Source organism: Prenolepis imparis, unplaced genomic scaffold, assembly GCF_030444845.1.
Source record: "Prenolepis imparis isolate NDT839.2.m4 unplaced genomic scaffold, iyPreImpa1.0 SCAF_6, whole genome shotgun sequence".
NCBI classification, from domain to species: domain Eukaryota; kingdom Metazoa; phylum Arthropoda; class Insecta; order Hymenoptera; family Formicidae; genus Prenolepis; species Prenolepis imparis.
The window spans coordinates 17,010,866-17,027,456 of record NW_028141164.1 but is presented as its reverse complement, the minus strand read 5'-3'; the positions used below and the strand labels follow the sequence as shown (position 1 = coordinate 17,027,456).

Here is a 16,591-nt window from a genome sequence, read left to right as displayed (position 1 = left end):
ATAAAATTTCGTCATTCTTTAGAAATAATTATACAAAATATTACAGAGAAACTCAATATTAAAGGTCATATTGAAAAACGACTAAAAGCCGAAAAAATCGTAAGATGGTGTATGTATATTAGGAACAATCTTGTTCGCAATTTATACAAATTGTTAGCTTTAATTAAAAAGAAATCAGAAGTAAGTTTGACACTTGTCGCTGAATGTTCTACAATTGAAGAAAAAATAAATGTGTTATGTGGCGAATTTAGATATGCAGCTTCATCCGAAAATTATTTTATTGATTCTACATATCATCATGTAACTTCAAAAGAACCTTTGGATACGAAAAAAGAAGTTCTGAATATATTACCGTTAATAAAAAATGTAACTTCATCGAAATCTTTGGTAATAGATACGAAAGGACAAGTTGTGAATATATTACCGTTACAAGAATCACTAGCAAAATCTTGGTTGTGCAATAGTTCATGTAAAATTGATCCGTCTTTAATTGATCGTTATCAAAAGTTCATGCAAACTATAGATAAATGTACTTTAAAAAATGTACCAGAATTGATACAAAACCTTCAGATGTACTATGAAAACCTCAAATGAGAAATTGGGTCATACGCGTAGCTGTCATATTGATTTAACACTTTATAAAGGAATGTTTCTTCCAGTTCAATTATTATCGCCTCATTTTCCAAAAGTAAGATATATTAAGCGTTTAATTTATCAAATGACAGCTTTTTATCGAAAGATGGAAAATCTCGATAAAGCATTAACTCATGCTGATTTAAACGCATTAAATGAAATTGTAACTTCTGCACAAGAAAAAGCAGATATATACAAACATCAACAGACAGATACAATTCTGAGTGATGATGATATTTTTTCAAAATATCATGAAGCATTTAAAGCTTTAACTAAACGTTCAGAAGATACACCACGGCATATTTGCGTATCATGTGAGAGATTGTGTTATAAAAAAAATTTATTTAAACATTAAGAATTATTATTTAAGCTCTTCTGTATTAAATACAAATATATAAGAGGTAGGCCTTTTATTAAGAGCCAAACGCGGGTGTTGATGCGTATTCCAGCGAAATTTAATTTTTCGCTGGAATTAAATTAATTGTGCACTGGGTACTAATTTTAATACTTGGTATACTGCCAAGTCTTTGTATGGAATGATCTCTTACTTGAGATTTTTATTCCATATATCCCCTCTAACCCCCCTAAAGAATTTTCTCTCGCATTTAATTCTTTAGGGGGGTTAGAGGGGATATATGGAATAAAAATCTCAAGTAAGAGATCATTCCATACAAAGACTTGGCAGTATACCAAGTATTAAAATTAGTGCAAGTATTAAAATTAGTGCCCAGTGCACAATTAATTTAATTCCAGCGAAAAATTAAATTTCGCTGGAATACGCATCAACACCCGCGTTTGGCTCTTAATAAAAGGCCTACCTCTTATATATTTGTATTTGAATTTATTTAAAGTTAGTAATATTCAAGTACAAATAGACATTCAAATTTGGAGAGATTTAATGGCACATGTTCAACAACAAAAAATTAATGCAGAATATATATGTAATTATTGTGCAGGCAAATTTCGTAAAGGTCTAATACCTGCATATTGCATTTTGAATAATCTCATTACAAATGTTGTGCCCGAAGTAATATCATCTCTTAACACATTTGAAAAAATTCTTATACAAAGAGCTAAAGCATTTCAAACTATTCTCAAAATGGAAACTGTTATGAATAAAAAGTTGCCTCAAAGGCAAATGATACAAAAAGTTAAAGGTAGAACATTTCATTTACCACTTCCGTTACAGGAGACATGGAATAAATTATGTCATAATACTGATGCGATAAATATTAATCATGAATTATATATATTAGTTAGGGGTATTCCGACAAAATCAAAGATTATTTGGGAAGAGATGGTTAATGTTAAAAAAGTATTTGATGCTTTAACATGGTTAAAGCACAACAATGATTTATACTCTCACATTATACTGCCAAATAATCATAATAAGTTATGTTTGGAAAAGTTAGAAAATTTAGTATTCCAAGTGGAAGAGATAGAAAATAATACAGAAGCAATATTAGATAACAACTCTGAATTATCAAATAATTTGATAAAAGAGACAAAAAAATGATATAGAAGTAATATTAGAAGATCCACAAAAAGCAATATTAACTCAGGTTACTGACGAAAATGATGGCTATTACGAGCAATATACTATCTATCCCTTATATGAAAAAAAAGCAAATAAAACTGCGACAAGTTTATATCAAATGTTAAAAATTCAGGATTTGCCTTTGGATAATCGTGAAAAATGTTTAGATTTAATGTGTTTTCCAGATATACAGGGTGATTCAAAACAACCTGATGTCCTTAAAATGTCATATTCTTGAACGAATTCTAAGACGATTTTTCCTTTTGCAAAATTTTGTCCGAAGCTTAGTTTTTTAATTATAACAGGAAAAAGTTAGCGAATGACGAGTCCGGTACAATGGGCAGGCAGGAACGGCGCAACGCGTCGCGAGATCAATGTGGCCCCACACTTCCCTAGACAGTCAATATTATTGACACAATATTTGATATTGATTTCTTGAAGCTTATTGAATTATTGCAGTTTCTAAACAATATTTTATAATATTATTCACCGTCTAGGGGGTTATAATATAACTGTTAAAGTCGGAAAGAATAAATTCATATATGTTAAAATCGCGAATAATAAATTTACACCTGTTAAATTCGAGAATAATAAATTTATATATAAAACTCGAACATAATAAAATCTTATCGCCGTGCTGCCTTTACAAAGCGGATAATCCGCAAATACGCGTTCAATAACAAACGTCTTTGTTCTCAATGTGTTTTCTCGTCTTCGTATTTATATCTCATATGTAATCAACAGACAACCGTTTCCACGTTTCATGGAAATATTCGACGATTACCCGGAGCTTGGGATTCCCTTTCTCCGTTCTTCGAAATTTCTAGACGTTTCCCCGAAGAGTTTAAATACCGAGGATACGACTGTCTCGGGTCTCTTATCGAAAATATAATCGAGTAATAAACATACGCTAATATAAATCTGAGTTAAGTGCGAACACGGCGATAGATTAACTTTCTGTACTGCGATCGCAAATCTTTCAGTGACTGCGAGTGCGAAAAAGACGAACTCTTTATAAAAGACGTGACTTTAATGGTGCTCGGACACTTCAAGAGTTAATTTAATCTATGTATTAATCGCGTCCGCATTTTCGACATTACTAAAATAAAGACATTCTTTTCTAATAACGGATCGCCTGTATTATCGCACTTCTCTTAAACTCTCAATCTCCTCTTTCGCTCTCACTCTTTCTCTCTCACTCTCTCACTCTATCACGCTCCGTTATCTCTAAACCTCAACCGTCAAGCTGATACACAATAGCATTCGCTATCCTTTTCGCTCCTCAGTCTTAGCGGAATCACATTCCCTCTTTCCGACTTCGATTCTCTCTCGCGATCAGCAAACTCTCTCTTCTCAATTCGCCGCGACGAACAAAAAAAACGGACAACTCGCGCGTGAACAATAACGCTTGAGAATAAAATATTCAAACGCGTATTTTACATTAAATGGCAAATAAACTGGAAATGGACGAATGAAGAATGAAGTAATAATCGTAATTTGATTAAATATTCTTATCTTTAAGATAAAATCAACGCATTTTTATTCCTTTACGGAGATCGTTCATCATATAAATAACAGTTTCTAAATTTCAAATGACATTTCACAATTTCACAATAAAAATATTAATATTTTAGTACTTTATTATCACTTGAAAATATTAACTTCTACATAAATTAAGACAAAAATATTCCATGATAAAAAGCGATTAGACATATCTCTCTCTCTCTCTCTCTCTCTCTCTCTCACTCTTTGAATGTTTCATACAAACTACATAATTATTTAGTCGTATAAACTGCATAAAATTTATATTTTTTAAGCTTAATTACACTGATCAACACAAATAAATTCGGAGATTCCTTAAGTGTTTTCTTGTAGATATTTTAGCGCTGATTACGAATCCGGCCGTAAAAATTGCGCATTATGTTAGGTTTCCGAGATATCCTAATCTGAAAATACAAAGGCGGTATTTTTCCGTAAGGTATAATTTTTAATTGGGATGTAATACAAATTGTGCTACGGCAGATCAAAATAAAGCTTAAAACTTGTAGCTTACGTAAAAAATATAAAAACGATTACATACTAATCTTTGTGAGAAAAAAACTATTTTACTAGCTTTATCTCTGAAGATTCTGTATTGGTATAAGAAAAAGTGCGAAAAATAATATTTTCAATGAACAAACTTTTTCTGACTCTTTAGATTCGATCTTTTTCATATTTTTTATGTAAATTACAAGTCTTGAACTTTATTTTGAGCTGTCGTAGCCAATTGTATCACATCCAATTAAAAGTATATATATATATATATATATATATATATATATATCTCTCTGATTATTTCATACAACATAATAATTTAGTCGTACAAGCTACATAAAATTTATATTTTTAGGCTTTATTATTTAAGTCTTTCTGTATTTATTTACAAACAATTATTTATAGAGGGAGAGGGAGAGGGAGAGGAAGAGGGAGAGGGAGAGGGAGAGGAAGAGGGAGAGGGAGAGGGAGAGGGAGAGGGAGAGGGAGAGGGAGAGGGAGAGGGAGAGGGAGAGGGAGAGGGAGAGGGAGAGGGAGAGGGAGAGGGAGAGGGAGAGGGAGAGGGAGAGGAGAGGGAGAGGGAGAGGGAGAGGGAGAGGGAGAGGGAGAGGAGAGGGAGAGGGAGAGGGAGAGGGAGAGGGAGAGGGAGAGGGAGAGGGAGAGGGAGAGGGAGAGGGAGAGGGAGAGGGAGAGGGAGAGGGAGAGGGAGAGAGAGAGAGAGAGAGAGAGAGAGGAGAGAGAGAGAGAGAGAGAGAGAGAGAGAGAGAGAGAGAGAGAGAGAGAGAGAGAGAGAGAGAGAGAGAGAGAGAGAGAGAGAGAGAGAGAGAGAGAGAGAGAGAGAGAGAGAGAGAGAGAGAGAGAGAGAGAGAGAGAGATATGTCTAATCGCTTTTTATCATGGAATTTTTTTGTCTTAATTTATGTAGAAGTTAATATTTTCAAGTGATGATAAAGTACTAAAATAGTAATATTTTTATTGTGAAATTGTGAAATGTCATTTGAAATTTAGAAACTGTTATTATATGATGAACGATCCCCGTAAAGGAATAAAAATGCGTCGATTTTATCTTAAAGATAAGAATATTTAATCAAATTACGATTATTACTTCATTCTTCATTCGTCCATTTCCAGTTTATTTGCCATTTAATGTAAAACACGCGTTTGAATATTTTATTCTCAAGCGTTACATTATAGCCCCCTAGACGGTGAATAATATTGTAAAATATTGGTTAGAAACTGCAATAATTCAATAAGCTTCAAGAAATCAATATCAAATATTGTGTCAATAATATTGACTGTCTAGGGAAGTGTGGGGCCACATCTCGCGACGCGTTGCGCCGTTTCTGCCTGCCCGTTGTACCGGACTCGTCATTCGCTATCTTTTTCCTGTTATAATTAAAAAACTAAGCTTCGGACAAAATTTTGCAAAAGGAAAAATCGTCTCAGAATTCGTTCAAGAATATGACATTTTAAGGACATCAGGTTGTTTTGAATCACCCTGTTATACCCATTTGGTATTAATGGACAACATGAGACTAGACCAGTTAAACTTTATGATCATGAATTTATTAAATGTCGTTTGACATCTATACATCCACAATACAGATTAAATCAACAATATTTATTTTATTTATTGAACTATGCAAATATGCGTCAATTAAGTCGTGGAATTTTTCATAAAATGAATGTAACTAATCCGCGAGTTCGTTATACAGCTGCAGAATATTTAGACGCAATGTCGAAAAAATTGTTGGAATCTAATCTGAGTACAATATTTTCGACACTTCGAAATACGGAGCAATATTGGCGTAAACCGAGAAGTGATTTAAATTGTATGACGCAGCATTATGGGTCTGCGACATGGTTTTTAACATTAAGTCCGAGTGAATGGTTATGGGAAGATTTAGGTGAATATATTCGTAAAGTAAATGGATGGCATGACACTTCTTTATGCGTTAGCGTATTTGTTACTAGAGATCCTATATCAACATCCAGGTTTCTCGATAATAAGTTTCGAGCAATGCTTGACTTTATTAACTCTAAAGATCATCCAATTGGAGAAGTAACGCACTATTTCTGGCGACGAGAATACCAAGGTAGAGATATACAGCATTTCCACTTATTAATTTGGATTAAAAATGCACCTATTTTTGGTGAATCTACTATTGAAGAAGTCTCTAAATTTATCTTACATATAAGTTGCAAAATGCCGGATCAAAATATTTCGCCATTATTGTACAGGCGTATTAATACGCATCAGCAACATATACATAACGATTATTGTCTTCGTTCTAAAAAAGTAGGACGTAAAGTTACTCATCGGTGTCGTTTTGGATTTCCTCGACCTGTTACTGAAACTTTGAATATGAGAGATGTGGCAACTTCGATAGCAGGTAGAAAGCAATTGAAACATAAAAGTAGGCTTTATGATCTTCCTCGAACGGATAATGAAGTTAATATAAATGATTATAATCCTGTTCTTCTTACTGCATGGGAAGGTAATATGGATATACAATTTATTGGTGAAAAATCATCGCTGCTTACCTGGTACATTACTAAATATATGAATAAAGCGGGAAAAAGTGAACTGTCCGATGCTATCCTTAGTAAGAATGAAAACAAATCATTAGCGAGTTATCTTTGGAATATTGCATTGCGATTTACAAATAATAGAGAATGTGGAGCTCTTGAAGTTGCTGATACATTGTTAGGTATTTCTTTATATGGAACTGATCGAAATACATCTATCAAATGGTTAGATGTTAATCAAATACGATCTAGAAAATTAAAAAACCCCAAGGAAATTGAAGCTCTTGATGCTGAATCTACAGATATATTTTATCCAACATTAATAGATAATCATTATCCACATAGACCATACGAATTAGAAAAAATGTCTCTTTATGAATTTGCACAGTGTACGATATCTCGAAGATCAAACCAAAAAATGAGAATATTGAATATTATAAAATAAGTAATGATTATTATCTTAAACGACGACAACGTGGATATCTTATAAATCATTATAGATATGATGTTAATACACAGCCAGAAAATTATTTCTTTGCGTTATTGCTTATGTTTAAACCTTGGCGAAAATTAGAAGATCTTAGAAGTGAATGCGATACTTATACTGAATCGTTTCACAAAGTAAAACTGCATCTTGTAGAAGCATTGCAATATCATGAAAAATTAGAAGAATTGCAAAAAGCATTTGAAACTGCAAAAAAGTTAGTTCAACAATGTCTAGATGACAATTTAGAAAAACAACAGTCTCAGGATAATCCTGAAAATCCGATAGGTGTTCAAAATATAGAGACTGGTGAAGCGATGCAAGATTTTAAAGATCTTGGTGATAAAATAATTCGAGAAATTAATGTATCTGAAATGATTTTAAAATTAAATATGGATCAAAAACGAGTATTCAATAAAGTTATCAATACTATAGAATCAGATAAATCGGTATTATGATTATATGTTACCGGAGAAAGTGGTACTGGAAAAAGTTTCTTAATCAAAACTATTAAATGTTGGATAAAACAAAATCTCAACAAAGATACTGCTGTAGCAGCACCTACTGGTATTGCATTTAACATAGATGGTTTGACAGTTCATAGATTGCTTCAATTACCTGTTGAACATGGTCATACTCCTAAGTATAGACAACTATCTGACTACTCATGTATTGAAACTTTTACGAGCAGATTTTAAAGATGTTATTCTTTTTGTAATTGATGAAGTGTCAATGATATCTAATTTGACTTTAATGTATATACATCTTCGATTGTCTGAGATATTTGACACTAGTGATTGCGATGATGGTTGGTTTGGTCAAAAGCATATTCTTTTATTCGGAGATTTGCTTCAATTACCTTCTGTACACGAAGATCCTATCCTAAGATATTATGCATTTATCAGATAAAAAAATTGCTAAACATCTTGGTTCCTTAAATGCTATTAATTTATGGACTACATTATTTGACTACGATGAATTGACAATCAATATGCATCAGCAAGGAGATAATTCTTACCGTGAGTTATTGTCGCGAATTCGTATTGGTTTAATGACAAAATCTGATGTAAAATTTTAGAAAGTAGAAAAATATCTTTTAAAGGTGAGTCTTTCGAATCTAGATTAAACGAATTATGTGATTTTATTAATAATTTATCATCGGACACTGTTTGTTTATTGCCTACTTGTAATATGTGTGATGTTCTTAATGATGCAATGTTAAGTCGTATTGTCTCCAAAGAAATATTATTAATTGCTGAGGACACGATTAACTGTGTTCCATATTTAAAAAAGAAAGCATTAAAAGTATTGTCAAATAACGATGATGATAATTCTAAAACAGCTGGACTTTCAAAACAAATTAAAATTAAAATTGGAGCAAAAGTTATGATTCGACGTAATATCGATGCTAGTTTAGGTCTTGTAAACGGTACAATTGCTAAAGTAATTTCAATTGTACAAGATACATCTACTAATTACGTAGAAAAAGTGAAACTTCTTTTACCATCAAGTTTAGAATATGAAATTGGAAGAGTAAGTGTTAAATTTGAGGTGGTAGATAGAGTGTATGTTATTAGAAAACAATTTCCATTATCTCTGAGTTACGGTATCACTATTCATAAAAGCCAAGGATTGAGTTTGCGAAGTGCAATTATGGACATCGGTAACTCTGTATTTAGTTGTGGTCAAATTTATGTTGCATTATCGCGAGTAACATCTCTAGAAGGATTACATTTAATTAATTACGATCCTTCATCAGTAATAGCTAGCGAAAAAGCTATTATTGAATATAATCGTTTAAAACAGATACACAATCCAAACGCAGAAATGATTACTATGTCAAAAGAACGCTATCGCAAAGTAAAAGATGTTTTATGGGCGTTGCCAAAAATAGTTACTTCTGTTCAAAAATCAAGTTCAGATCAAACAGTTCGACGAAGTACTGCTTGGATCATACGTGGTTTCCAAAATACAGACAAAGTTTCATGCTATGCAAATGCAGTATTGCAATGTTTATTACATTTAAATGTTATTAGGCAACAGTTATTTAATTGTGATAAATCAGATGTTTTACGTTTATTAATGCATCGATATGAATATGGAATGTCTAATTTAAATACATATGCAATACGGCAATGTTTAGGAGAATATTTTTCGAACATCGCGAAACGAAATGCATCCCATTTTCTTAAGACTCTTTGTGAAAGATATGATTGTATAAGAAATTTGATAGAATATCAAGTTACTTCTACTAAACGATGCAAAACTTGTAGTAATACTAAAATTACTGTTAATAAGAATATTATTATTTCAATTCCTATTAATAATTTGAAAAATAAAAGTTATACTCTTAATGATTTATTAAATGTTACATTTTCACACTGGAATGTATTAGATAATGAATCATGTGAACATTGTACTGGAAATGATATAATATTTAAAAATGAAATAACATTGGCAAGAGAGATAGTTGTTATTCATTTAATAGTATTTTCACAAGATGATAAATTAATGAAAGCAGCACACAAATTAAACTTATGTGCTGTTCCAACAACTAAAGTATTAATAGCTGGACAATCATATAAGACGATGAATGCTATATTTCATCATGGTTCATGTATTGATAAAGATCATTATATAAGTATGTGTAGAGAAGGAGTATCTAATATTTGGGTCGAAGTTGATGATGCGCAAGTTAAAAAAAAACAGTGGCCTAGAGGTGCTAAAGATGTTTATATAATATTTTTACAAAAGATGGCTAATAAGTAATATATATAGGATATTATAAAATTATAAAGTTTATAAAATAAAGAAGCAGTTATATATCAAATTTTTAATTAAAAATACATTAGAAGCATAGATTGTAAATTACTGTAAGCAAAGAGGACCGTCATATATGATAAAATATGACCAGGGCGGTGACTCGTTGCTTCTTTATTTTAAAATGTGTAAATAAATATATACTACAAAAAAGAATGATATCCATAAAAAACTTACCTTTTTAAAAAAAGGTAAAAAAGGGCGCCAAGTCCACACGCCATGTGAAAAAGTGTTATAGAAAAAATAGTGTGTTTTAAAGTACTGTAAACTTGTGTTGTAAAATTAATATTTCTAAAAAAAATAATGATATCAAAAAGTTGCGCCAAATAAATAAACATTTATACAAAAAATTGAAAATTAAAAACTTATGCGAAAATTAAAAATTAATACAAAATAAAAAAAAATAAAAAAATTTTAGTTAAAAAAACTTGGCGCTGCTAAATTGAACAATATGCTAATATGCTGATATTAACGTACTCTGTACATTTTTGTTTTAATTAATTGTTCCATGAATTTGTTTTAACTTTAAGATACATTGCAATAATTAATTAAACACTATGCTAATGACAAACGTACTCCGTGCATTTACACGTGCAAATATTTCTGTATTTTTTAAATTAAATTAATTATTTTAGGATATATAAATACATTGCAGTAAATTAATTATTTGTTACTTTAAGATACAGTACAGTAATTTTGAAATTTAGCAGCGCCAAGTTTTTTTAACTAAAATTTTTTTATTTTTTTTTATTTTGTATTAATTTTTAATTTTCGCATAAGTTTTTAATTTTCAATTTTTTGTATAAATGTTTATTTATTTGGCGCAACTTTTTGATATCATTATTTTTTTTAGAAATATTAATTTTACAACACAAGTTTACAGTACTTTAAAACACACTATTTTTTCTATAACACTTTTTCACATGGCGTGTGGACTTGGCGCCCTTTTTTTACCTTTTTTTAAAAAGGTAAGTTTTTTTATGGATTTCATTTTACTCTAATTATATAAAATATTTTAATACTTTTTTCGTAACAATTTCTTTTTTTTTTGTAATTGTGGATAAAAAAATGTTAATTTATGAACATTCTATTGAGAAGTTCCTGGTTCATCTTCTTCAGAAGTATCTGTAAGAGTTATATTAGAAGAACTAAATGTTGAAGTTATTGGATGATCTAAATCTAAAAAAAAATTGACTATATATGTGAATAATGAGTTTTTATACATATAATTTATATTTTAAGACAAAAATATTTTTAAAAAATTACTTTGTATAACTGGCCTATCTATTTCAATATTAATAATAGCACTTCTTCCGGCAAATTGTATATGTTCGATTAAAAATTCTTCTGTTAATACAGCTTTCTTTTCATCGTAAAATTTAAATATTTTATCATTTAGATTAGGAAATATTTCTTTTGCTAAACAATTTAAGTGCACAGTTAAAAATTTAACATACAGTTTAATACATAACAGTTTAATAATATAATATTATAATAGTATAAAAATATTATGAATAAATATAACAGTTAAAAATTATGACTTTTGAAAATTGATAAGTAAAAGAAAAAATATTGTGTCATTTAAATTGTATGTTAATACAAGTTGATACAATACTTTTGCCTCAAACATTTTATAAATGTATGGAAAAAGCACTTTTACCCAATATCTTTCGTTTTTATATTCAAAAATGAAGCTTATTCCATTAATTTGAGGGAGGAGGTTATGATAAAATTATATTCATTTTGATTATGAGGCAAAGCATAATTAAATTTCGTCGCGTGCCTAATAACCGTGAAACATTGGGCTGTCTCTTCTTGCCGCGTGCATAGTGACCACATAACACTGGCAGTGTTGCGCTTAGATAATTTAAAATAATCTAGATACAGATGAGATAAAACATATGCGCATGTATCTCAGATAAGATAAAGATAGTTGCGGTTTAAGTATAAAAAATGAATTAGTTAAATATTTTATCTAGATACTTTTAAGATAATATTTGCAACAATTTACATAAGATATATAAAAATAATACATTCATCATGACAACTACGAAAAATAAGCATATATTTCAATATTAATACATTATATGTTATAAATTTATATATAAAGGTGTTTATAGATACTTAAATTATAAGTTTTTGTTTTTTAAAAACAGTAGTTTCTCAAATGTACTGTCGGACAAACGATTTCTTCGAGGTGCAAATATCTGTTGCCCGCAACTGAAAAGGCGCTCCACTGGCGCGGATGATGGTAACGTGGTATTATACTTCAAGAAAACGTTTTTTACATTAGGGTATTGATTAAGAGAATCTAAATCTTTGGTTTTAGATTCTAAATATGACAGCGTCTCGATGTTACTATTAAGTATCGGCTCCGAACAATGCATTCCACTTTTTTTGTCGATATCATAAAAAAAATCTTCCTCTCCACTACTACTAGATGTTGATTTGTTTTCAACATGAGAACTATTTTTTGCATGAAAAGTATCTACTTCTTTCAAAAATAATTCTTTACACATCTCTATGTGACATTCTGGCACCCAATTTAATTTAAAGCGAGGTAAACTGATAGCAGATATAATATATAATTTACTATCAGAACAGTCAAAATCATAAATATGTTTAAATCGCTTCTCTAAAGCTATTATTATTCCATCTACCAATGGCTTGCAATATGATAAATGAGTTAAACTTGAAAACTTTTGTTTCAGTATAATAATTGTAGGCGCTACTAAGCCTAAAAAACACATTTTTTCTCCTTGCAGAATATCAATACTAGTCGCTAACGGAGACATAATCATGACAAATTCTTCTAAAAATTCAATTTCATTCAATCTTAATTTTTGGAGTTTAAGTTGTTCAAAAAGTGCATTTAGTTTAGTTTTACGAGTTAGGAGTTTTTGTATCGCATCAAATTGTGAATTCCATCGTGTAATGATTGGTACAGGAAATTTACAGCCGCATTCTTTGAAGCATATATCAGATGCTACAGTGCTACGACTCAATAAGTTCCATAAAGCACTTAGTTTTGCAAAAGCAGAACGATACATTTTTTTCAAAGCTCCATTGCCAGGATTGTCTAAAATTTTTTTACAATCCGTTGTAGTAATCAGATTTAATGTATGACTACAACAAGTTATTTGTGGAGGTAAAATAATTTCATCACCTAATTCATCAGTAAAAGCATTATCATTATCAAGAATGCCAATTTTTGCAATTTTGTTAAATTCGTTAATCTCAATATCTGAATCCGAGTCTTCCATATCATTTATATCATTTTCTTCTACATTAAATTGAATTCGATCAGAACTTTCAAATCTCGTAACACCGAAGCATCTGAAGACTTTGCCAAAATTTGTGGCATTATCAGTTACTATGTGAGTAACTTTAGCTACATCTAAAGAGAATTCTTTTAATATATGATGCATGATTAAAGCCATATTTTCGTAAGTATGGTTATAACGAATTCTTTTACAAGCTAAGCTATATGATTTTCTTTCTAAAGTTTCTGAAATGAAATGAATAGTCATTCCTAAATAACTTCTGTTTCTACACGACCAAATGTCAGAAGTTAAACACACATAATTTTGTTTTTCCAATAATACTTTTAGTCCACATTTTTTTCTTTATATAATTTGTTAATTTCAGTGGACAGTGCACTTTTACCAGGTAAAATGTTTTTAGATGTATTATTTGCTATCCCACAAATTAAATTTCTAAACGCCGGTTTATAAACAGTGTTGAGAGGACGCATTTCTTCAATTATGTAATTTAAAATTAACTTGTGTATCTATAAGAGAAAGAAAATATTATTTTAGAAGAGTTTTTAGTATATTTATTATTTATTATTTATTATATTATCAATATATAGTTAGTATATTATTATCAGTATATTTAGTATATTATTATCAATGCATTAAATATTATATATAAAATTATACAAACCTGTTTTACAGAAACGGATCTGTCTCTTGCAAAAAATGCCATGCTTTGAATTTTTTGTTGATCTGTAGTTTTCTTACTATCTAATCTTTTTAATTTAATTTTTTGCATTAAATGAGGATGCACTCTCTAAAAAAACCAATAAAAATAATTTAATATAAAAGAAATTCAACATAAAACATTATTTTTTAGAATTCTAATAAATGTCTAAATAAATTTAAGAATCTAAACACTATAAATAAAAAATAAAAAAGAGATGTGTAACTTACATTATAATGATTGAAAAAATTTCCAGTAGATGTTCTGGAACCGTTGATCGTTTTAGGACAATTTTTACATCAAGCTATTATTCGTGAGTGCGTGCTTTTACTTGTAATTTCAAAAAATTCTCCTCTTAAAATGTATGGTAGAGAAGGTAAGGATAATAATGTACTATCCGTGTTTTCATTTGTATTATTATTGACTTCGATCTCCATAGTTTTCAGAGTTTCCATAGTTTCCAGAGAACTTGAAGAGGTTAGAATTTTTTCTTTATTTTCTGTTCAACCAAAAGTAATTGTGTATTATACTACTAACAGTAAAATGTAAAATATAAAAATATTCAAATATATGCTTACCTGAAGACTTCATAAAATATGTTTCTAGTGTAAGCGGTGTAGAGCAGATGTTTAGATTAGATCCTATTTTCACTTTTCGTGGGAGCTACCAAATTGAGAAACAAATAGAAACAAAACAATTATTACAAATGCAATAATATCTATGAACCAAAAATGACCATACGTATATAATATACAATACATACCATATACTAATATGATGTGCTTTTTCGTTTCCAATCTGGCATTAGCGGGAACACGTTAATTCGGCAAGACCAATGCGATTATATATGCAATTGTGCCATTTCGATATAGAGGGAAAATGCTAGTCTGAAAATGTCGCCAACATCTGTACAAGAGAGGAAGGTATAGATTCCTATTCGTCTTCTGTGCGCATGTGTTGTTTTCAAACGCATGCCCATATGTCTGCCAGTTTAGCGCACGCGCATAAAGGACGAATAGGACTCTATATATCTTTCTCTCTTCGCAGATCTTGGGGTCACTTTCAGGTCAGCATTTTCCCTCCTATATAGTTACAATATCTGGCTTGCAGATATCAAATAGGCGGAAAAAATTGTACTCACAATTAGTGCACTGATTACATTATTATCTTAGATGTTTTATAAAAGATATTATTTTTCTTATCTGAGATACAGATAAAGATGCCACATGCTTTAATTATATAGATAAAAGATAAAATTAACAATGATTACATCTAGATGAACATCTAGATAATTTTATCTAGATAACGGAAAACATTGAACACTGGGCTGTCTTTTCTCGCCGCGCGCTTGTAGACACGCGAATTGGTCGATCTTTTTAAATTAATTTCTCATTAATTATTGCGAATTTCGCAAAATAGTAAAGGACTTTTCTATTTGGTTTAACTCACTCTACCTGTCCACGATAAGTGAAACGCGAACCACTGGACACCCTGTATACATATACATATATTGTATATATACATATAAGTGAAATAAATAAATTATCTTTAAATACATCTTTTTATTATAATATCACAGTAATATTATATTACAAATATTACATAACATGGATATCTCTTCGACAGTATTAAAAAGAACACTATATTTTATATTTTTATATAATATTTAAGAAATCTTAATATTTTTATCATATTATATATTTATAATACATTTAAACAAAAACTTTTTTCAAAAATATGAAAATTATACATTTTAAAAAATTATAAATTAATATGTAACTAATAAACAGAATATTGTATTAAATGTAACTCTGGTGACTCTTAAATTAAAATTAAAAAAAATAAAATTATAAACTTAATTTATGTGTCATACAAATAAGTATTTTTTTCCGTATATTAAATTAAACGCTACATAAAAACAAAAACATAAAATATATAAAACAGTTTTTTGAAAATAATAAAAATATATATTATTTCTCGCATTATCGATTCTCGCATTATCGTTTCTTGCATTATCGTTTCTGGCATTTTACATTTTCACGATTTAATAGACAAATAAATGATATTGTATGCAACAAACTTACTTTTCATGCACATAATCATTTTTAAATCTTTTAATTTAAAATTATTTTTTGCTCCAGTCTAAGAGCATTTGGAAGCGAGATTATTTGTAAATAATTTTTGCAATGCTCTCTTCATTACATCTTTAATTGTAGTACTACCAGTCATAATTAACATATTAACCTACCTACCATAAAATTATAATAATAAATCATATTCTTAATGTTAATGTTAAACTTTATAAAAAAGATTTAAAAAATATATATACCAATTGTGATTGTGCTTCCTCAGATACTAATATAGTTTCGAAATTATTAATATCTTCAAAACAATCCATTGGTAATTGAAGAAGCATATCAATATTACGATGAATATTTTTATTATTGTCATTATTTTCTAAAACCTGCAAATGTTCATCTATTCGTCTACACATTAGTTTTATTTCAAGAATATATCGTAATATAGAATCAAGAATTTCAGGAGCTGTAATAGTAAAATAATTAAAATGATTT

The 16,591-nt window shown here is 29.6% G+C and overlaps 1 protein-coding gene and 1 pseudogene across 1 annotated transcript; one reads left to right on the top strand and one right to left on the bottom strand.

Moving 5' to 3' along the window:
- The first annotated feature begins 229 nt into the window (after positions 1-229).
- LOC145937836 (uncharacterized) lies at positions 230-9,986 on the top strand (annotated as a pseudogene).
- Positions 9,987-12,166: 2,180 nt separating this feature from the next.
- On the bottom strand, positions 12,167-14,102 carry LOC145937835 (zinc finger BED domain-containing protein 4-like). Its single transcript, XM_083041204.1, has 2 exons — positions 13,983-14,102; positions 12,167-13,827 (listed from the first exon to the last, which is right to left on the bottom strand). Exon 2 carries the CDS (start codon positions 13,565-13,567, stop codon positions 12,167-12,169), a length of 1,401 nt encoding a protein of 466 aa, XP_082897330.1. The 5' UTR covers positions 13,568-13,827; positions 13,983-14,102.
- Between the last annotated feature and the right edge of the window lie 2,489 nt (positions 14,103-16,591).

Excerpts from the sequence above, each read along its gene's own strand:
- LOC145937835 (XM_083041204.1), bottom strand. The coding sequence starts at position 13,567 with ATGACTATTCATTTCATTTCAGAAACTTTAGAAAGAAAATCATATAGC.